We start from the raw sequence: 22,189 nt of genomic DNA, 5'->3' as shown, positions 1-22,189 counted from the left end.
ACCAACTAAAGAACTAGTTTGGACGGGTTCTTGGAGATTGAGGTTATTTCACATTTCTCCCTCCACCTAGCAGTACCTTCCATGTACCACTTAATCTTTAGAGGCAAACTATGGGAATGGAGAGGGAAAGAGGAAATACATGTGATATATCACACCTCCATGCAAGATCAATTTGATAAAGAAAAATCAGCACCTCTCACTTTCTTCTATGTTTTCCCCTAAAAATATTATTATTAGTGCTCTACTAACGTAAACCATCTTCATAGTATAACAACTAACGTACTGCTTAGTAAAGGATGGAATTAGGCACCGTGACAGTTGGTTGACTGACCAGTTAACGGATCAGCATCCAGCAAACCACATACAAGACTCATTCATCAGGGTTCCCCAATTATTTTTCTCTGTACACTTAGATGAACACCTTCCAAGCCAAGCCCAGCCTCACTGCCTTCACCAAGCTCAACGCAGCATAGCCAGCTCCTGCCCCTCTGCCCCTGACCTTTGGCAAATCCCTGCCATAGCACTCACTGAACAGGCCATGTCTCCTGAGCAAAGAGAACTGAGAGAAACCATTTGCTTCATCTGTGGAGGAAAATGTCAATCTAACAGCACAAAGCTATACACTGTACTTTTTTTTAATTTTGGCCAAAACATTATCTTTACAGCGTAGAACAGCAGAACGGGCTATTTACAAGACAAAAGCTCAAGCGTCTAGAGAAGATACTTGTGGCTACAGTGGCATCAGTAGCAGAAACCCAAGGGCCTTCCTACAACTGCAACTGGTACTAACTGCTGTACACAGCCAAGGAAGATTTCACCAAATTGACTAAAATTCAAACTTAAGCTTCCATTAGGTCAATCTCTGCAAACCATCTTGTTCTTAGCTACACTGAGGCAGTCAACACACAAACAACTGGATGTTAAAGCAGGGTGCAGAGGTAAACATGATGTTAAAGAACTGACTGACTGACCCCAGGAGCTTGGAGTACTTTGGGTGATTTAAAACACAAATGCTCCAGAGTGGAGCCATCTGAACTGGACAGCCCAGACCGATCCAGCTGGAACAGAGCAAGAGTGGCCACAGCAGTAAGGGACTTCACCTGTGCTGCTGTTTTTAGAAGGGGAATTTACCTCACCAATTTTCACTTTGCCAAAAGCAAGAAGAAAGCCTTTAAGCACTGCATCATTAAGACTTAAGTCTGTTTCTAAGAAATTGAGACCACCAAAGTAGTTTTCTTCACAGCTTATATTTCACACCTCGGGAGACGTTTGAAAACATGCTTCTAATTATCTTGTCTCAAGGAAGATTAAAAGATGATTTATAAACAAATGTACCATTTATCACATCACATTCTAAGTACGGAGTGGGGGAGGACATTCATGAAAACACAGCTTGTGCAAACTTGCTGGAAGTGTCATGTAGAATAGACAAAAAGTTAGTCAGTGTAATAATACCTTAATAGACGCGCCTGCAAAACGAGAAAGTTGTTTGATGTGCTGTCCCTGCTTGCCAATAATAGCTCCAACCGCCAAGGCTGGGATGAACAGATGAACAGTCTCGGACTCGGGCTGTTGCTGTGGGGAAGAAGGAAATATGCAGTGAATGTTTTTGAACATTACAAATCAGACTGACAGGAAAACGGGTATGGAATAGGCATGCATGGAAATGAGGGGGGAAATCTTGTGATGCCCTGTGATGTCTGAATATTAAGGGTCTGGCTTTTTCTGGGAATCATAAAATTCACAGAACATGAAAGAACATTTGAGCCAAAAGAGGATTCTTTTATAAAATACTTGCAATTTTAATGCTTTGAGTTTTAAAAACAATTGAGGTGATGCTTCTTTGCGAGACTTTCATTCTTACCTGTCACTGTCTGGATGTTCTTCCACATGCAAGACACTGCAGATGAGACTGCTACATGCAGAGGGGCTACAGCCTGAGCAGGCAAACTCTTTCTAGTTTTCCTAGTTATTTTTTTTAATTTTAGATTGTGCTGAGAGCAGCACAAAAAGCCTCAGAGTTACATATATGCTACAATTTCCTTTGTGTGGGAGTGATCTGGAATGATAGCCAGCTTGAAAACTGCCAGCGATTCCTCCTGTGTAACATTATGCAACAGTTGGAGCCTTGGCAGCAGGCCTCAAGCAGACTAGTAAATTAAACACCAGATTAGGCATTCTTAAAAGCGAGAGGACCCTAACATTGCACCCAGTGGATATCAGGCACCACCGCAGCCTCCTGTTGCTTTCAAGCAGATGCCCCAGCAGGACAGCACAACGTAACACTTGAGATCCTCTCTATGTGCTGCATAGCGGTGATCGAACCGCAGGGTCACATATGCCACAATAAACCATAACTATTTTACCAGCCTCAGAAGAGCTCATCTCGGACTAACAGAGCACCACCGAGTACCCACTACACCACCGTACCATTAATCCATCCATTTACATCAGGGTTACTTCTCAAAAGCATTTCACACAAGCCTTTCTTTGAACTAGGAGGTATTTAAGACCTCCCGGCCTCTTTAAAGCATTTCTTCCTCTATGTAGCCCTCATGTATTTTCAAAATTTGTTTTGCTCATCCTGAACAAGACAAAGCCAACAGTCCCTTTACCCGCAGAGGTATTAGAAGACAACGCAGCCATCCTCATCTTCACTTTCTCAATGCCCACCATGTAGACCAGCCTGAGCACCAGCAATCAGTGCACATGGCACCAACTGTGCTCACTTAGGTTTGCTCACTTGTATATTTTGCTAGGGATACAGACCCACATACAGAACATCATCGAAGCAGCTTTGGGATATTTTCAGAAAAAGATATTCTATATGCAAGACAAAGCAAAAAAGCTGCTGCAATATGATAAAAAGAGCTATCTCCACTTATTTTTAGGTAACTTCTTTCAAGGGGAAGCAAAGTCTCAGCGCATTAATCGTAAACAAATCAGAACAAAATGCTCGTTTCCAAGTTTCACCACTTTATTTTTGGTAAACACAAGTCAACTGTAACCTCAGGGGAAACAAATTCCAGGCACAGCTCCATGTACCAGGTGAAGAAACCCCAAAATAGGATATTGAGAATAGAAACACATTCTGCCAGTCGCTTTAGGTGATCGCAACAGTTGCACAATTTACCCTGTGTTTTCACACATACAAGGCATCAGGATTCACAGTCAGTTTATGCTGGTTTAAGCCCACGTTTTCCCTGGACACAGGTTGCAGCCCTCCACACCCAGCCTCCCCACTGCTCTGTGGGCTTTGTGGCCAGCAGGACTGCAGATCCAGCTGATTTTTAAGGCACGCAGCGAGTCCCTGACCCAAATAACCAGAGTGCCACACAAGCGGCAGTCCTGGAACAAGGGAGGAAGAAACAACAATTAGGTCAAGGCATGGGAAAAGGGGGGAACACCCCTTTTAGTCTGCCTACAGATGAGTTTAAAATGACCTCAAAACCACACCCTGAAGCTACATATTTTTAATGAAAGATACCAGTCACTTCAGTATATATGTTAAACCACTTTCCAGAAAATTACTCATTTTCTCCTCCTATTATTACAAGTATCCTGTGAGTGTATTCATAGTGAGTCCTTTTACATGTTCATTGTGAATGAACAGCAAGATTTCCAGTAACCTGGAAATGCCACTGCCGGTACTTGATTGGTCTCTCCACTTCAGAAAAATGTTTCTAAATAGATACAGATTCATGAGGCATTTGGGTTTTTTCTGGTTTTCTTGCAAAGACCCATACTAACTGCACTGGGTGTAGAGGCAACCTCTCTTTCCAATCCAGGTGTAGACAGCTTAGCTCGGTCATCTCCTTGACCCCTACCTTCAATTGTCCACACATGCTCCAGCAGAAGTTCACTGCCCAAGTTTTCCCTCCCACATGCAACTCCAGCCACCCTCTTGCAACTAAACTTTGAGTTAATGCACACAAACTTTCCAGCTAATTCATATAACACTGCTACAAATCAAACACGTAACTTGACATGGTTTTCAAGAATTTACACAGCTTCTACCTAAAGCCACCTCCACATTTCTCCACCATAGAAACAAATCGAACTTCATTACTTTTGTTTGCAGGTATTTCTTGCCTTCCCTCTGTTGCCCATCTGCCTGCAGCACAGTTTTCTCCTCTTCTTCCCAAAGCTTGATTTCAAGCCACTTTCTTGGCTAGATTCAATTCACCACTGAAATTCCTTTCTGCTGCCTCACCCTTAAACGTAAAACATGGGCAGCAAAGGCAATGAAAGACAGAAGATGTACATGTGTCTTTCCAACTGTACAGTCAGCTCACTGTAGTGCCCTCATAATTTTGATTTGTTGCTACATTTCAACTTTTTTTTCCTAAAGGACTTTTTTATTATTGTTTTGTGAGTGAGGTTCTTTAATATTAAACTTCCATTTTGGTGTAATAGTGATGTATGTTTAAGGAACAGTGGAGAATCTGTCGATACTGAACTGTTTATGCATTGTCATTTTTCAAATTCTTGTCTGCAGAAGCACATTGGTGCATACACATAACTAAATTCATGTCCAGTATAACATCATGCAGGATTTAGAGAAATTATGTCCATTTCTCTACCCACACTGATTTTTAACCACTCCAAAAAACATACCGTTTGATTTGTTTTAAAGCATGAAAATCAAAAACAACAGCTATTTCTTTTTTCTTCTGGCAAAAATAAAGTCTAGCTAAGGCTTTTAAGAGAGTATCATAACACCAAGTTCAATTTATTATCTGTCCAGCTCCTTACCCACAATAATTTTTAAATCCTTTTGTATTTACTGGAAGACTATACTCCAAAAGAAACACATCAAAACATAATGCAATGACTACACCACCCATCAATCTTACAGATGCTTCTGGGGATCTTAGGATGGAAGAAAATCAACTATAATTTAATCTTCCCCATGCCATGCCACATAAGTCATAGAGCTTTCCAGGAACTTCTAGCATGAGTTATATCAGAAATAGATTCCTAGATCTTAAACATATGTTAGAAGCACTAAATTTAGGGAACTAATTTCCCACTGTGTGGAATCTGAGCTTCAATGTTCACTCCCTTCACAAGGCCAAGTTCGCTTAAACATATACTTAAAATTTAAAAGCTAGAATATATATGTGTATATATATCTTGGAGAATGAATGTCTGTAATGACTCTAGAGAGCATCCTGCAGTTCATCTTCTTTACTTCATAATTTTAAGGGCCTTAACAGTATAGTTATAAATTTAAATACTTTTCAGTCTAAATGTTAGTGTGCATTTATTACTGAAGTTGTAATGTTCATTAAGTCATGGGATTAGTCATCAACTAATTGTTGACAACAGTAAGGTCTCCTGTACATAGAGAATTCTCTGCAATTTTCTCCTTGTCCCCATTCACTTTATTTTCCCCCCACATAAGAAAATAGTTTATTCAAGACCAGACTGAGAACTGACAGAAATGTGGAAAAAAATCTTTTAAAATAGTAACCTAGGTTCTCAAAGGTGTATGGTCCATACGTCCACCCTAATCCCTGAGTAACCGTCTCAGAGGTTTGTGATGTGCAGAACACCCCTTCTACTCTAGCAATATTTGTGGGATGGGCTCAGGACTAGTCCACCCTAACATTGAACAGGTCCAAACAGTATAAAGCAAACTACATACTCTTCTGGGTGGTGGGGCGGGAGGCATGCATATACTTGAGGTATATGGCTTTGGGGAGAGAAGTTTGTCTCGCATAGCTGGGGCACGCTGTTAGACAACACCAGGATGTTCACTCAGATGGAGAACTTAGTTTCTTAGAATTAAAAAAAAAAAAAAAATTAAAAAATTAAAAAGAGCTCCAGAAACAGAGATTCAGAAACCGAGATTTCTTAGTTCTGAGAAACATTCTTGAAGAATGGTCACCAGAAACAGTTCAGTTCATAAACAGCTGATAATACCTGCTTTGTTTCTACAAAAATCAGTATGCTTTAAACACAAAACAGGCTTGATAAGGAATTTTTGTCTATATCCAGCACATTTAACTAATGAAAACAGTTTTAATGCTGGTTTTGTTCAATAATTGGATGCCAATTTCCATCCAAATGTAGCCTCATGAAAATCAGAAGTTAAAAATTAATCAGGCAAATAAGAAAAGCACCATTCATCATTTTTTAACAGAAAATGGAAAAAATATATTAACCAAAGCAAATGGTAAACTGCATACTTGCTTAAATAGAAAGATATATTCACTATCTTAGCAAAGGGTAGCTGTGGCAGTACAGACTACACTAAGGCTTTCAGAAAGTAACTAGACTACAGATGAAAAACTTGATAAGTCAACTTAAATCAGATTTCCTGATTGCTCATTTAAATCATGATTGAAAACAGTGATCTAACACAGAGATGTAAATTAATCTACCCCATTGGATGAAGCTAAGCAACCACTTCTGCACACCAATAGCTCTAACATTTTAGACTAGTCCAACTCTTTTTCCTGTAGCAGTTTTGAGTACACCACCTTCCATACCTCCTGCAAGTCCCTCAACAACTGCCATCTGTCCCTAGCCTAGCAGCCCATAACAACTATTTCTTTAGGGGAAAAAAAAAAATGATCTTTTTCAAATTCCACCACCTCCATCCAAGATCTAGCCTAACCTGTTCCTAAATCCTGTAACCCCTGGCTGCTTCCCTATTACACTGGGCTTGCCTGGAGCCCCTGCACTGCAGTTATTGTCAGGATGGTCCCCTTCACTCCAGCCAGACTCTGCAACCCTACACAAGATTTTTCACAGGAGAATCACTTCTCTGCTGCAATCCCTACTGCACTCTACTGCTTAGTAGAGCAGTCACTTAGTTTCTGGCGCCTCAGCTGGGGTGAAGCTCTTCCCTCCTTGAGGTATTGCTCCATGCCCTTCAGCTTGAGGGCTACTGCTCCACACCAGAGCTAGAAGCTGAGGACTCACAGCCAAGAAAATTTGCAGATTCACTCTTCTTTCTGCAACTCTTGCTTGCAGAGTTACAAAGATCTGTAGAGCCCAACAGGCTGCCCTTGGGATAAGCTTACTGTAACACTTCTTCTGCCAAGGTCTGGTGCATAAGTCCTACAAACTGCCCAAAATCACACACAAGACAGACAGCTTTTCCCTTACCTGATAGATAGGGTCATCAGAAGGAAAAGCATTCCTCTTCATTGTGTACTTGCATAACAGCCAAAGCATGGCCGAGCAAGGATGAAAAACTCAGAAAAATAAAACTATGATTCTTCAGATAGATGGTGGTAGGTAAAAAAAGTAGGTCCCCAACCACCAGAGTTGGGGAAGTGGACACTGTATTTCGGGAACATTCACTCAATGTATTTTCAACAAAAACACCAAACCAAAACACACAAACACAAAACCATAAAAAACCCAAACATCACCAAAACAACAGAGTTTTGCCTCCTTGGTTCTTCCCCAAGGTGAACCCCTTTCTCTCATTTTCGGCTGCTGCTGCTGCTAGGTCAGCTAGCTCCCTCAGTCAGTATGAGCGTATGAACCCACCCCTTGCAGGCTAGTAAGGGGACACGTTTGTTATTTATGTCCCTCATGTTAACTTGAGCATTAATCTCAGTCTTTTTCTGCAAGCCTGCCAACAGTACAAATTTTTTTTCCAGTCATGTTTTAAAGTGTCTCCATAGACCCCTTGCTCCATCAAATGTATGGGGTTGGTAAATCCATGGCAACATTTGGGATAAGGTTGTAAATCTTTAAAGTATTGTACCCACTGAAGTAAATAGGATTTTGTACCAGACATCAACAGGAGCATTTACTCTAAATGTGTTCCAAATGAATTACCACAGATTGAGGCCTTTATTTCAAGTCACAAAATCATGTTACCCATTTTTAGCCAGCATCAGTTTTTTAAGCTGTGAGAAAATAATTAAAAACCATTTTAAGACTGCATGGAGCAGTCTCAGCCAATGTTTGGCTACAATGTAGACTAGTGGGTTATTGGTGTTTTGTTTTTTAAATAGTAAACAAATCCACTTTGTAAAGTAAAAAAATACAACCAGTAGATGACTATGTTAAAAAGTCCTATTTTGCCATTCACCTCCTTCCCAGCTGCCATGATCACCATCACCAAACCACAGCAGATTTACAGATGACTCACTTGGTCTTCAGAATACCCTAAGCTTTGTCAGGAAGTGAGGTACCGCTTTATTCAAACCTTCTCCCAGACCCAAAGCCAAAATTTAAACCATGTTTTCGCAATGCACTGTGAAGAATTATCCTGGCCTATAGCTATACTAAATGCTCTTATTTATTTAGTAATAAAAACTTGCAGCAAGGGAAAATGAACATTAAGCCAAGCATCCTTGAAGACATTCCAGTAGAATTCAATGCATTAATAAAAAATAAGCTTTTGACACTGGTGAAAGAAATCCTAGTGTATTCATTTTCCAGTACTAATGCTAAAAGTTCAAGCCTTCGTTGGAAACAAGAGGCTCGTTAAGGAAAACTTATTTAAAGTCTTGGTAGATAGGTCTAGTGTGATCCACAGTTTTACAACATCCTTGCAAATACCTCTTGGATCACCATCTTGCACATCAGCTAAAGCGGTGCTGCCAGTGTAGGTTAACAAACTGAAGCCTGAGCTCCCCTATCTTCCCAGCTTTTTGGGTTTATTTAGAACAGATTTAAGCCTGTGCTGTGAGTCTAAAACCTTCTGCTATGTTCACTACCTGGAAAGCCAGGACTACACTCAGAAGGTAAGGGAGTTCTTTACTGCTGAACTCTGTCAGTCAAGAGCTAGCAAAACATAATTTAAAAGCAGCAATGTGTATTTTTAACTTCACCCAGACACCCATTTTCCCGTGCACAAACTGTAGTGCCACCATCCACATAGGGCTTTGTCTTCACATGAACCCCAGATTGATGCAAGAGGCAGGAATGGTGGGAAGAATTTCCAAGTATGACAAGGAACTCCCCCACAACAGCTTCAACATCACACTTGCAGCAACCTTCTCCTAATGTGGCCAGGAGGTCATCACACCACCTCCCTCCACCATCTGGGTCTCTGGGCTGGCAACCTGCTGTGTTCAGAGCAGAGCTGGTTCCCCCTTACCCTGCAAGCATTACTGCTACATCATGTGAGAATCACTCATGTCACTAGATGAAACAAGAGCATGACCTTTTGAGGCAATTAGCCCATGGCAAAACCATGCAGCTCTACCTCTCCCCCACCGCATCAGTCCTGGACACCCAAAAAGTACATTGTGCTGGTAGAAGCCCTTTGTCCAGCTAGCTGAGCTGGTCCTCTCCTCTTGGTTGAAAATCTAAGCAATAACCCTGTCTGCATTTCCAATTTGGGGACTATTGCATTTCAACACCTGAAACTCAAAGGCAGATGGTTATTACACAATCATCAGTACTTTAAGTAAGATGCTACTAAAAATCATCTCACTTAGTACTACTCACTCCATTTCTTGGCTCTCAACTTTAATACTTTTCATCATGATTGTCTTCTACCTGGCAAGCCACGGGGATCTCCTCAGACTACTAGAAGTCACTAACAGGACCAGACCTATCAGAGTGTTTCCAACATGAAAACCTAGCCAGGAATGAGGGGGTGGAAATCACAGAAGCAGGGAAGGAACATTTTCTGTCAGGCTAGTTATAAGGCATTTCACAAGCAGGAACAGGTCTGACATTTCTGAAGATGGCATGAACTTTTTAGTTTTTGCAAAATCTGATTGGCCACAATGCCAAAAAAAGCAATCTGCCACCCTTTATTCTTAATAGACAGCCAAAAGCAGAAATCAGCATAAGGAACAGATTGTGAAACTACGTAAGCAGGAATTTTGCTGGTCATTCATGAGCAGCAAACATAGGTATTTGGTGTTGCAACACTGCACGACCACCAAAACAAAAGTGCTTACGTATAGAAACACTTCACTTTTGTGGCTGTGACACACCAGCCGCATGGGTACTCCAGACTCCTAGAAGTTTCCCATGAAATCTGTGGCTTTGAAAGATACAGGTACTCATCATCTCTGGCTTATAAAGACACTGCACTCAGACTCCTTGGAAGCTGCAAGAAAAACAGGTTGTGAAAACACAGAAAGGTCACTTATTTTTCCATGATGTTTAATGAACAAACCAGAGATGGAGCCAGCTACACCAGAATGAGAACTTGACCTATTTTTGTTTCTGGCCTGAAGGAGCTCAGCATACTCTAGTAACAAAATATTATTTGGCACCTTAAGGAATTAAATTTCCCATTTAGTTTAACATTCAAAAGATGCTGAGCCTGGTATGTAGAGCTTGGGAGTTTGAGATGTTCAACAGAACACCAATTAAATCTTCTTCTCACAACAAGAATCCGGGAGCAGGGGACCAATACACATTCTCATCTTTTGTCCCAAGGAACTACAAGTACCACTAGAAGTATTCAAACCTGCAGTGAGGAAGAAACCATTTTTATTTTTAAAAGTGTGCATTACTAGTTAGTAAGTGATGCTATTTGCATTACAACAACCTCAGAACTGTAAAAAGAGCTATTAAGGATAACTAGAGGCTTCAACACCTCAAAAAAAATACCAACTGTCAACTTGCCAGGTCTTTGTACATCATACGGTGCCAATTGTGTTTTTGCTTCCCTCACTGGGGGCCTGTCCATCTCCAGAGGCAGAATAGTTTTTGATTACTCCGGACATGGGTCCCTGCCAACACAGCATGGTAGGAGCAGGAGACTTTGAGGCGGTGGGAGGACCAACCATTTTCTCCACAGGGCAGAAAAATCCCTGTTTTATGCACCATGGAGCAAGTTTCTTAGTTGTCAAAAATGCATCATTAATGAATTTAAGAAACTAAGCAGGAGGAAAGGTATATTCAAGGCACTGAGTTTACAATCTTCAAAAAAAGTCTAATTAGCTAGCAATGTTTTTTTCAGACAATGCTGTTGTCCTATAGTGCCCTCCTCAAGACTGTGTGTGCCACACATGTATGGTTTTCATTTCACTGATATTTTGTAAAAACACTGGCAAATCCTTCTTCACCCCCCAAAACCACATCCTCTTTTGGCTGTAGGACAGCTCCTCACAAAATCATCTACTGCTTAACAAGCTCGACATATTCAGGCAAAGCCATTTATGACTACACACGTTATAGGTGTACATACATTACTACCCCTGGGTAGTTTAGACGTAACACTTTCATGAGCTAATCCTATCAAACCCAGACATCCAATGGAGCCCAACTCCACCAAGTAAGAGTCAAAGTACCTGGAAACATAGGACAGTTTTTCCTCTTCCTTGTCTCTCATCTATGCTCAGGGCATCAAATGAAGGCCCTCAATGAAGCATTTTTTCATTTTAAATTACTTTTCTTTCCTGCCAAAAGCACAATACAGTTATTTCTTCTCTTACATCTATGCAATATAGAAGATCTCTTCTTTACTTTTATTTAAGAAAATTACTGGAGAATAAAGAAGGAATCTCTTTCTTGACCACAACATCTTCTAAGGAAAAAGTTTTCCATTGGCATGTTCCTCACCTGCAACAAAAAGCTTCAAGAGATGGCAAAAAGAATAAAGGAAAGCAACCTATCAGCCTAGCTGTACAAGACTTTTTTTGTCATCGGAAAGGTGGTTTGATTTCTTGGTTTTGTTTACTGTAGAAAGCTACCTTTTTTTTTTTTTCTTTCTTTCTTTTTTTCCCCCCCTTCCTGGAAGCCTCTATGCATACATAACCTGAAAACTAATTGTGAGGCTAAAGAAAAAGTTAGAAAGAGTGCATTTTGAGGTTAGAGCTTCCAGAAGCTACACTGGGTGTGCAAAAAGACCAGTAGAGAAAGCAGTCCTACTGTGAGCTTCACACCGCAGGCATTCAGCTGTCTCTTACAGGACCTTACAGATGCAGGAGAGCAGCTGGCATGAATTCCTCTTGTGGAGGAAAGCTGTCTACTTCCCACCTTCATATATGTTTGAGTATGTCATGCAACAGAGAATTAATTCTACTGCCCTGCCGCAGGACATTCAAGGGCAGGATGATCTTTCCATTCTTTCCCCCATACCCTTGGGATGCCAAATTTCAGAGCTAAAGGCTGCAAAAGAAATGCAGTCAGATGTACAATTAAACATGCTAAGTTTCAGTTATAAAAGGAAAGGTGCAACCCACTTAACCCCAGTAGATGGGCCAGGTGTATTTAATTGCATGACTATACACAGTTGAACTCTAAGACAAGGCTTTCTGGTTTGTTTGGAGCTTTAAAGTCTTCAGTGTTGCATGAGAACAAACTTCTGTTCTTGAGACAAGTATGTGCATATTCTCCCCAAAGTTCAGAAGACAGATGCAACAACTTCATAAACACAGATTTGAGTAGTACAACACTACATCTGAAGCAGTTTGGCTGAGATACTTTCTTAGACATTTTTTGTAGCAACATATCATCTGGAAAACATAAGCACGGGGCATATTAGCTCTTGCAGAATCTTACTCTCCTCTTCATACAAATCCCAATTCTATGCGCAGGTGCTCAGCTCATGACATTCATTACGAGTGACAGTGGGCAGACTAACAAAACTATTTGCAGTTGTGTCAGAACTGCAACACACACAAGCATTTAAGTGCAGAGTTAAGGAGAAAGATTTAACAATAAACAGAAAGTGGTGGTTCTCCAGGCCCAAAAGCAGCTGGATGCATTAGCTACAAATAAGCACTGAAAGGCTACTGGTCCTTCATATGGTCACACAAGGGCACACATTCATTAAAAAAACAAACAACCAAAAAAACCACATTAGTTTTATCATATCACCAGAATCATAAGAGTTAAATCATGCCCTTTTGACAATAAAAAGAATTTTTAACTCCTACTTTTTCCTCAAACCTTAAAACATTTCAATAATTCCCACTTATTCCACTTCATTTGTCTTTTAGGAGGCCAGAGAAAAATCTACAGATCTTAGAGACAGGAAAATTCAGGAATCGAAACACAATATGCACTTCCATTGCATGTCTTTTAAATGACTACACAAAATGAGGGCTTTAAACAGGCAAACAGAGCTTGGACTTTGCAAATAAATTATACAGTTGCAACATCATGAATTGTCACTAGCAGTAGATAAATATTAAAAAAAAGAATAGTTAGCCTGCACTAGATGTGGTGCTCAGACAGTTAGCCACATGCAGCAGACATGTCACACACATGCATGTTGATATCTCTAAACAGACAGGTACCAAGGACAGCCTGTGCCTTCCTGTATGGACTCTACTGCCAGGACAAAATGGTAAAGCAACAACCAGATTCTTGTGAGACAGAAACTGCATCTCATTAAATTAAATTAGGTGAGGGTCTACGCAGTAAGACTTTGGTGTTATATACCAGTGTGAATCATCATGGAGACGGACCACAGGGAATGAGATATCTCAGTCACATGGAAATTGTTCTCTTGAACATGGCCCTGTCCAAGGACCTGAATGCAAACCCGTGTTTGATAACATCGTCATGTCCGAAGTTTGTGAGACCAGACTATTCCTGAAACAGCTGGAGAACAGTGATTATGCTCTTGTCAAACATGCCTTAAAGTTTTGCATGAAGAGGGAGAGGATGAAGCATCACGCATCTCATGTTAACACAGCTAAACCTATCTACTTAGTCCCAAGTCCATGAATACTTAGGTTTAGGAATACTTGGCTATGGCTGTATATATGGGTGTTCAGACCTGTAACTTTGGGCTCTGGCAGTGTAACAAACTCTGAGATCTGTTGACTATGCAGATTTTTCTCTTTACACCCATATAAAAAAGCAGCATCAGGAATGTGACAGACACTTGTTTCAATAAGTAAGATGACACCTCAGTTTCATTGGGAGCAAGCCCTACGCAAGGCCACAGCAACACCTCGTCACTAGAAAACAGTGTGTATGAAGGATCAGCTCCATATGGAGATTCTTCTGTGAATGTCCAAAGCTCACCCACCTACCTCTTCTGACCATTTGTGAGTCCATCCCCACAAGGTAAAGAAAGGGTCCATACATTCAAAGATATTCAAACAAAAGCTTCATAACCCTCAGGCACATTATAGTGGGGTCCCAAAGCTCGCTATTATGGTTTGTAAGCACACATTCACAAGAGGACTTCAATGACTTTAGATGCCAAGAGGCCCCTGACAGTGTAGCTGAAATTGCTGAGGACACACCTTTGCTCAGTCAAACAAGACAGGGAAGAGCCACCCATGTCTATCCCTGAGCAGAAGGCAAAATTTGCACTGACAAAAATAAGCAAGAGAGCAGCAGGATACACTTTAATACCCTGATGCCAGCAGTGTTTTCAAAAAGGATTTTCAGCTGCCTGAAAGGGATATCCTCGATGCTGGCTAACCAGTGCTCCCAAACATACAAGGATATCCACTCAAAACAAGGCAAAGGGACTCAGGATGCTCAAACACTTTTGCCAAAACAAGGAAATTGTTAATGAATAGCTCAAAGGTAAGTGGACAAAAAAGTCTCCTTGTGATTTCTTCATTATTGTTTCTAACACCTTCCTTCCCCGAAGCCTCTTTTGCTCACATAGATTTTTATTTTATTTTCTAAATCTCTTATGAGCTCTCCAAGATGCCCCTCTGCAGTTACCTTTAGCCTTTCAAATTGTTTCCATTTTTTCTTCAAATTATAGCCAGCCCTTCTTTTGCTCTTTCTACTTCTACATACCCCAATACTCCATTTAATCATCGTCTTAAAAATTGTTCTACTAGAGGGGAAAAAAAAAGTATAGGAGTAAAACTCAAATTACAGAAACTAACTTTGTACACAAACGAGATTTAAAAGTCTTTGTCCAATAAAGTAAAAAAAAAAAACAAAAACACAACAACCTGTGTTCTGGAAAACTGTATCCATTACAAGATACAAGTAATACTCCTACTTTTCCTTGTTTTCCTCTCCCCAGAGAAGGACACCTACTCCAAGTAATCCAAGGGGCTCACTTGCCTGAAGCCCACAGAACCACCCGCTCTTTTCCAGATAAGGTCATATGTAAGTAGGAAAAGGTGAGGTAGTTTTAATTGTTCATGCATTTGTTTCAGAAGCCCCTAGTACCAGGTTCAGAAGCTGTCTTGTACCACCTCCAACCTCCACAAAAGCCGGAGCTTATCCTCTGAATCTTTGAGTTTATCCCTTCTTTTTGCATGTTAGCTTGTCATACATCTAGACTGGAACAAGAGCTTATTCAGAGGACTGAGCAAACAGCATGAACAGCAGCAAGAGAGAGTTCAGACAGTGTGGTCCTTCCAGCTGCAAAGTTTCCACACTTCTACACAATCAGACTTGTTCCTCGATGCCTTTTTCCAGGTATTGCCACTATCCTATTTCCAGAAACCTGGGAACTGCCACAGATCCTAGCAGGCCAAAAAAGGTGCATCTGAGGGGGGATAAAAGTGCACTAGCAACAGCAGGACATACAGGAATAAGATTGAAATCACCAAGTTCAGTACTGTTTAGGTGCATATTTAAAGCAAAAGCAAAAAAGAACCACAACAAAAGGAAAAAGTGGCAAAGAAATGAAAATAAACCAAGTGAGGAACAGAACTGTAGGCTTACAACATGAATCTCAAGAATAGCAAAGCAGTTTGTAAATCTGGAATAAAAAGAAAGAAAAAGCTACACTTTTCATTACCACTAAAGTAAAGAAAGTGATATACTGTTAACGAACCACCTCTAGTTTCTCTTTAAAAAAAAGAAATAAATTGAGGCAATCCATTACCACAGATGGCATTTTATACAATATAATCAAGGATAAAACTGTATTTTTTTAGTTTAGTCTGCCACTCTAATCAAAGTGCAGAGGGACTTGGGGGGGGAGGGAGACTTTGCTTGTCATAAATAGAGGCACTGCTATTAGCAGTAAAATAAATGAGTATAAACTTATTTCCATTGTAGTTTTCATTGAAGCACTTTTTTACTGATAAAGCCACTGTTATACTCAATATAGTTTATACACATTCATAACACCCAAGTTGTTCCCACAAACAATGCCACAAGTGTGGAATTTTTCCTGTTCCTTGCAGTGACATTTTCTTGGCTTCTTCCTCTGGGAAAAATATTTAGGCAACAACTTCCCTTTAGTGCAATATATGCAGACCCACTTGAGTTATTTGATAAAGTTCAGTGTGCTGTGCTGCATTTGCACTTTTCTAGTTTATGAAGAGACTCAGACTTAGCTCTCTAGATGTTACTGTTGAGCAAAGAAGAGGTCAAAGTCAGCCACGTCAGTTTGTAAAGCTCTGTCATCCACTTGTTAGAGTCCATTTTGAAAATTCATCCTCCACTGAGTTGCTAACAACAACCACCACCAGAAACAGGGAAGGAGAGATTAAAAATCACCTTCTCTGTGGAATGAGGTTGTCTTTTCTTGAATAGCAGAGCACCACCTCTTTCCAGAAAGACTCTGGAGCTTTCTGATACAACACATTATCTTCTGCTCTATAGTAAAAGACCTCATTTTATGATTACTAATCAGCACTGGATTTGAATAAGATTCTATTGAATTGTTTTGCACATTTCTTAGACAGCAGTGTGGCAAGTCACAGCTTTCTGGAGATTAGTCCATGTAATTTAAATCCTATATATTTAGCAATACTGCATTTTAACAGGGCTTGTGCATTTATAAGGCTACTACATTCAAAGGAACATTTTAGCTAAAGATCCCTTCTTTATGACGAGGTCTTTTTTCTTCCTTCTATATCAACAGGAATACAATTGCAGACTAAAATTATTAATTGTCAATTCCATCAATTTTTAAATTCCATTTGATGAGATTTCTTTCCCTGGTAATTCAAGTTCTCTAGAAAACAGGATCTAATTTTTCTAAGAAACCCCATTTTCTGGTTTCACTGAGCATTTCATTAAATGACCAATGAATGCCTGCTCCCAACCACAGACACATGAAATATTTTCAGTGTGCAAGCAAGCAGGAAGACAGACAACATTCAGAAAACTGCCAGAACACAGCTACTAAAATATCACTCTCAGATCTTTGAGGTACTTTGAGGTAATTTGGCAAAAATACAGCAACTGATTAGTTTTGAACAGCAGCAGTGTACAGATTAGTATTGCCATCCATTAACCATCCAAAATCAGAGACTTCCCTTACCCCAAATGGTGGATATGAAGCAGCAGCAGCAGCGGAGGCAACACTCACTGCGGGAGGTGGTATTCCTGAAGAAGAAGGTGGGAACAGACCCAAGGCATTCAGATTTAATCCAGGAATTAAATGTGCTTGAAGCTGCAATGGCAGAAGAGTTAAGATTTACAATCCTGGTTATTAACTTTAATCAAAATTCTAGTTGGCGTGGGCTATTAAACATTTTGAGAAGATGCCAGTATGTTATTTTTTAAAAAATTTTCATCCCTCTTACCCCAAGGGACTCTGCTTCAAACTTATTTCCCAGGCATATGCACAGACCAAAATGTTGAAAACACATAGTAGGAAAAGCAGCTGGGAATCACTTGCTACAACTTAATCAGTGAAACATGACAAACTTTACAGCAAGAAATTCAGGCAATAGTACAGTTTACTTTCAGAGTGAACAAAACTATCATAGAAATAATATATTAATTTTGTCTTTATACTAAAAAGACATCCCTGTAGAAACAGAGAAAGCTCATGTGCAAGCCCTGACTTTTCATACACTGAGGCTATACACCACTCTAACCTCATCCTCCCTCCCATATCCTTTCCCTCCCGTGCCATGCACAAGATGAAGTAAGATACCCCCAGATTTTGCTGGGAAGGCATCAACAATAAAGTTGTATGTCCCTTACTTGACCACACCTGGGAGAAGTGGCAGCATCACTGGTAGGAAGTATTTGTTGTCCATGATACAAAATTTGTCAGTACCCTTTTTCACTTTTCTAGATTATTGCCCAGTAACATGACTATGCTTTAGAAATACCTCGGCTAGAGACAGACACCATCTCAGGCCATCAAAATAAGCCAATTGTGAGACACCAGAAAAACTCCAAAACTTCACCAACTGAAAAACTACCCTAATAATCGCTACAAACTAAACTTGAAATCCATCCAGTAACAGAGCTAGTTTTCTGCTTACCACACCTTTGCCAAACGGCAGAGCAGCCTCAAGCTCACTCCATGTTCCTGCTCACTATATGAAGCAAAAATGTACCACTATATGAAGCAAAAATGTACCACTATAAAACACTTTATTGTGTCCTCATGGGTCGTTTGTGTCCTGCAGTTTGCTTATAGTATGGGAGGGAGGGGAAAAGCAAGGAGAATATTCTCTCCAGCTGGTAGGAAAACCATGAAGAACAGCCATTTCCTGAAAATCAGAGATTACTGTAAACTGAAGAAGTATTTCTAGTCTGATTTTACACCATAAGATTAGGATACATACACAAAAAGCTCTTCATAGCTTATCAAAAATCTCAATCATTTCTCAATATGCATTAGTAATACATTAGCAAACTAATGAGGTGTGTTGTTTTTATTATATAATCACCAATCGTCTTTGAATAACTAAATGCCTTTATCATCTATATCAAGAAAAACCTTAATAAAGCCTTTTGAAAGCAGGAGAGATCCTTCTTCCATATGTTATTATGCTTTTAACATGAAGAGACTGGGAATCACTTTAAGAAACATATACAAACTAGAGTGCATAAACCACAATAGTATATAAACATACATTTTGCAACAAGAAAAAGTGAAATGCTCATTCATTTCCTCAATCTAAATAAATTTCTCAGTTCCCCTACTCAAAACAAACCAGAAAAAGCCTTAATTAAAATAGCATATGTACATAAACAATAATAAAAACCATCACCTAAGCACAGCAAATGAATACAAGAGGCAACAGAAAGGTTCCAACAGGGAAATTCTGATGCGATATTAGGAAAGAAATTTTCACCATGAGAGCAGTGAGACAGGGTACAGGCTGCCCAGAGAGGCTGTGGACTTTCTACCTATGGAGATGTTCAAGAGGGGACAAGTCCCTACATAACTTCATTTATCTTTGAATCAGGCCCTATATTGAGCAACCCCCCTGCTGGGGCCAGGTGACCTCCAGAGGTCCCTCACACCTAAATCTTTCCTTGGTTCTAGTTCCAGAAAGGGCCCACGCCACAAGACAACTCACATTCATAGCAGCAATATCATTTTCATAGGACTCCCTGATTTTCTTCATAATTTCTTCCTCAGCCTTGGCACAAGTTTCAATACTGCCTTTAACTGTAATGGTCCTTTCTGGATTATAGAGTGTCAAGTCCTGCAATCTGCAAATGAAAGAGAAGCACAGTTAATTAGCAAACAGCGGAGGGTAATCCAGGTTTATCATTTGAGTGCGATGACATCCAAGCGTGTTGAGTTTGCCCTCCAAAGAACATAGTATGAATTCTTAACAGGGCTGAAACACAGTTCTCTGAGAATCTGGAGAAACTCCGTCCTCACAGCAAATGCAACAAAACCCACCGCAGCAAGGTTTGGCATCAGATGGTTGAGGTGTGCTTAGGTGCAACACAAGATGGAAACCATCAGGCTCTGTAGGTACATGAGCTGCAGAGCGGTGTGGCACCATTCAGCTTCGTGCTCCACACCAGCCTCACCAACAGAGAGAGGGCTTCAGACATTTTAGACATCCCAGAAACAAAGACCATAAGAAACTTTCTTTCCTTGATAGCAATAGCAAATTCCTTAAGGAAGGAGGCAAAAAAAGCCCAACCCTCAGTGAAACTGCAGAAGAGCATCCAAATCCTCATAACGGGAAAACCAAAAGCTGTGTACAGGTCATCATTTGCTGCAAAACGCTAGTAAATCCTCAGGGAAAATGAAAGGGTTACAGCATTAAACCAGTGCTTTGTTAGGTAACAAACGCTGACCTATGGTAAAATGGAAGAAACTGCCTGGGAAGCCATGGCATATCCATGTAAACAGAAAAGATGAGCTGAAGGGTTGAAGACAAAAAGAAAAAAAAAAGGTCAGAGCAGGATGCAGGAGGGGTGAGGAAGCCCATGGCAGGAAGGAGAGAGGAAGAAGCATGCGAGGCTTGCTTTCTTGCACAGCAGGCAGAGTGGCAACCTGCGCATCTCAGTTAAGCAGCAGCAAAGATGAAATGCATCCACGAAGCAATCCTTAAAATTCCAGTGTGCGAGCACTGAGTTCCTGCCTCAGGAAGGACAGTGTTGGAAAACACCCCAAAGAAGAGAGGAAACACTTTCCCAAACCAGCTGCCTCACTTTACGGACAAGCTTACCAAAAAGCCTAAATAAAGATCAGGAGAAAGACTAGTTAGACAAAGAAGAATCAATGGGTATATATGCTCTCCTTTACGTACCAATTAAACCAGGCGACTTCATGGGGCTATTTCATGACAAATATAATATTGAGGCCAAGATTTTAGTGCAAGTAAACCATGAACTTGCTAAATTAAAAAGTACTCTGCAAGTGTTTACAGACAATATGTTATTTGTGTCATCATCAGTAAAGACAAGTTGGTTTCACAGAATGAAGACCATTATCCCATTTACCCTGTACATTTTTTTTTCTTTAAGAAATAACATTAACAGGCTGTGTACTGTTTGCAAACAAAATGTTTATGCCAATACATTTAGGAGAGCATGCTGGCCTTACAAAATCTGTTCTTGAAACACACTGACTTGGGTGCTTTTTCTCCAATTGATTTGCTTCCTCAGACTACTTCCATAAATGTTTACATACCTTCAGGAAGGTCTCAGGTTGTTTCACCCAATTTTTAATTTCCTTTTTTTGAGGAACCTCATTCACTCTAAGCTTCCTTGCCTCCATTTGAGCTATTTTCTGCAGTACACTTTCTTTTTGGTCTCCTGTATGTATTCACACCTCTTCATACATCTTCACTTGTCTTCCAAACTTTCTCCCTTTCCAATAGCCTAAGTCTTATTCTCACCCCTTTTGACTAAGTCCAGGATGCCCTCAAATACCTGAAAGTTCACACCAGAGTATTCATTATTCAGAACAGGAGGTTCTCTGAAGATATTACACCAGGGTAAAACTACTATTAACAGCCAAGCTTCTACAGAGATTTTGATCTAATCAGTGATTTGCAGATTTCCAGTGAAGGTGAAAACTCCTATTTAATATTGGCTAAATTTGAACAGATCTGTTACCTTCACAAGCTCACAGACCAAAAGCAGATACACTTTGAAGCAGATATAGTCAATGTATCACAGTTTGGCTGCTAGTGGCCAAGAGGAACAGAACTGCTACTAAAAATACTCTTTTCAGTATTCATTTGTTTTATTTCCCTCCCTCTTGTCCAAAAGTTTAATCTATACCAGAAACTAAAACATTACTAGTTTCACTCATTTTCACACATAGCTCACGACTGATCCAGGCTTATAGTTTCAAACACTCATCATTACATATGGTATAATACGTTAAAAACAACCGACACTTAAAATATAGTTTAACACAGGCTCCACATAGCTTATGTTATTTTAGGCTTGCTCTTGACTGAGTTTACAATGAAGACTCAATGTTTACATTAAATTTAACTGATCTTAAGTAACAGTTTAATCCACGTTACAGAAAGGCCTCCGAAAGGCTGTTACCTCAGCCTTCAAAACACACATAATATTTTTGTAAGAACTCTGTACCTGAATGTACCACTGCTAGCACTGCTGCAGTTTGAGACATCTCACCAAAAGGTTAGGCCACTGAAAACTTACGGAGATATCGTGATTTTAGTATCTGTGTCCTGTTCGATTTTCTTCAGGTTTCTTCCTTCTTTGCCAATAAGTCGTCCAACAAAGTTGTTATGTGCCAATATCTTCAAGGGAATTTCTTCTGTACTGTAATGGAGGTTACACACAGTGAGACTTTTGGAGAGCAGAGTGCAAGTTTTTATGCATGTTATGGATAACTTTTATTTTCATAGACATATCTACAACTCCCATGCACTCACACGTGTTTATACTAGATACAGAACAAGTCCAAGTGCAATGCATGTTTCGGCACTATCACCTACAGCTTCACTGTCACATAGCTGCTAAATAAAGCTCAGACTGAAGTAGCAGGAACTGTTGGGAAGGAAGAAATATACCTTTAAAGCTTTTAGTGAGAGCTTACAGCCTGTTGTGCTCACTCTGATTAAAAGCTATTAGTTGCTCAAGAAACTTCAGTATTTGCCCCAGTTCACCTCAAAATCACAGCCAGAGAGTGGCTGAAAACGTAGATGTGTGCTGGGGCTAATTA

General features: G+C 40.1%; 1 protein-coding gene across 2 annotated transcripts in view; it reads right to left on the bottom strand.

Moving 5' to 3' along the window:
- Positions 1–22,189, bottom strand: part of IGF2BP3 (insulin like growth factor 2 mRNA binding protein 3) — a 119,384-nt gene that overhangs the window by 11,372 nt on the left and 85,823 nt on the right. Inside the window, exons 8-11 of one of the 2 annotated variants that reach the window (XM_081996661.1) lie at positions 21,664–21,786; positions 19,098–19,233; positions 17,093–17,224; positions 1,456–1,575 (exon numbers count right to left, since the gene is read on the bottom strand). In XM_081996661.1, coding sequence (XP_081852787.1) covers positions 1,456–1,575; positions 17,093–17,224; positions 19,098–19,233; positions 21,664–21,786 — 511 coding nt within the window. The remainder of the gene's footprint in view (positions 1–1,455; positions 1,576–17,092; positions 17,225–19,097; positions 19,234–21,663; positions 21,787–22,189) is intronic. The other variant, XM_081996662.1, reaches the window with a different exon arrangement.

This window comes from Phaethon aethereus, assembly GCF_964289735.1.
Source record: "Phaethon aethereus genome assembly, chromosome: 2".
Classification (NCBI taxonomy): domain Eukaryota; kingdom Metazoa; phylum Chordata; class Aves; order Phaethontiformes; family Phaethontidae; genus Phaethon; species Phaethon aethereus.
Note: the sequence above shows the minus strand (reverse complement) of the source record. Positions and strands in the feature narration are given on the sequence as shown.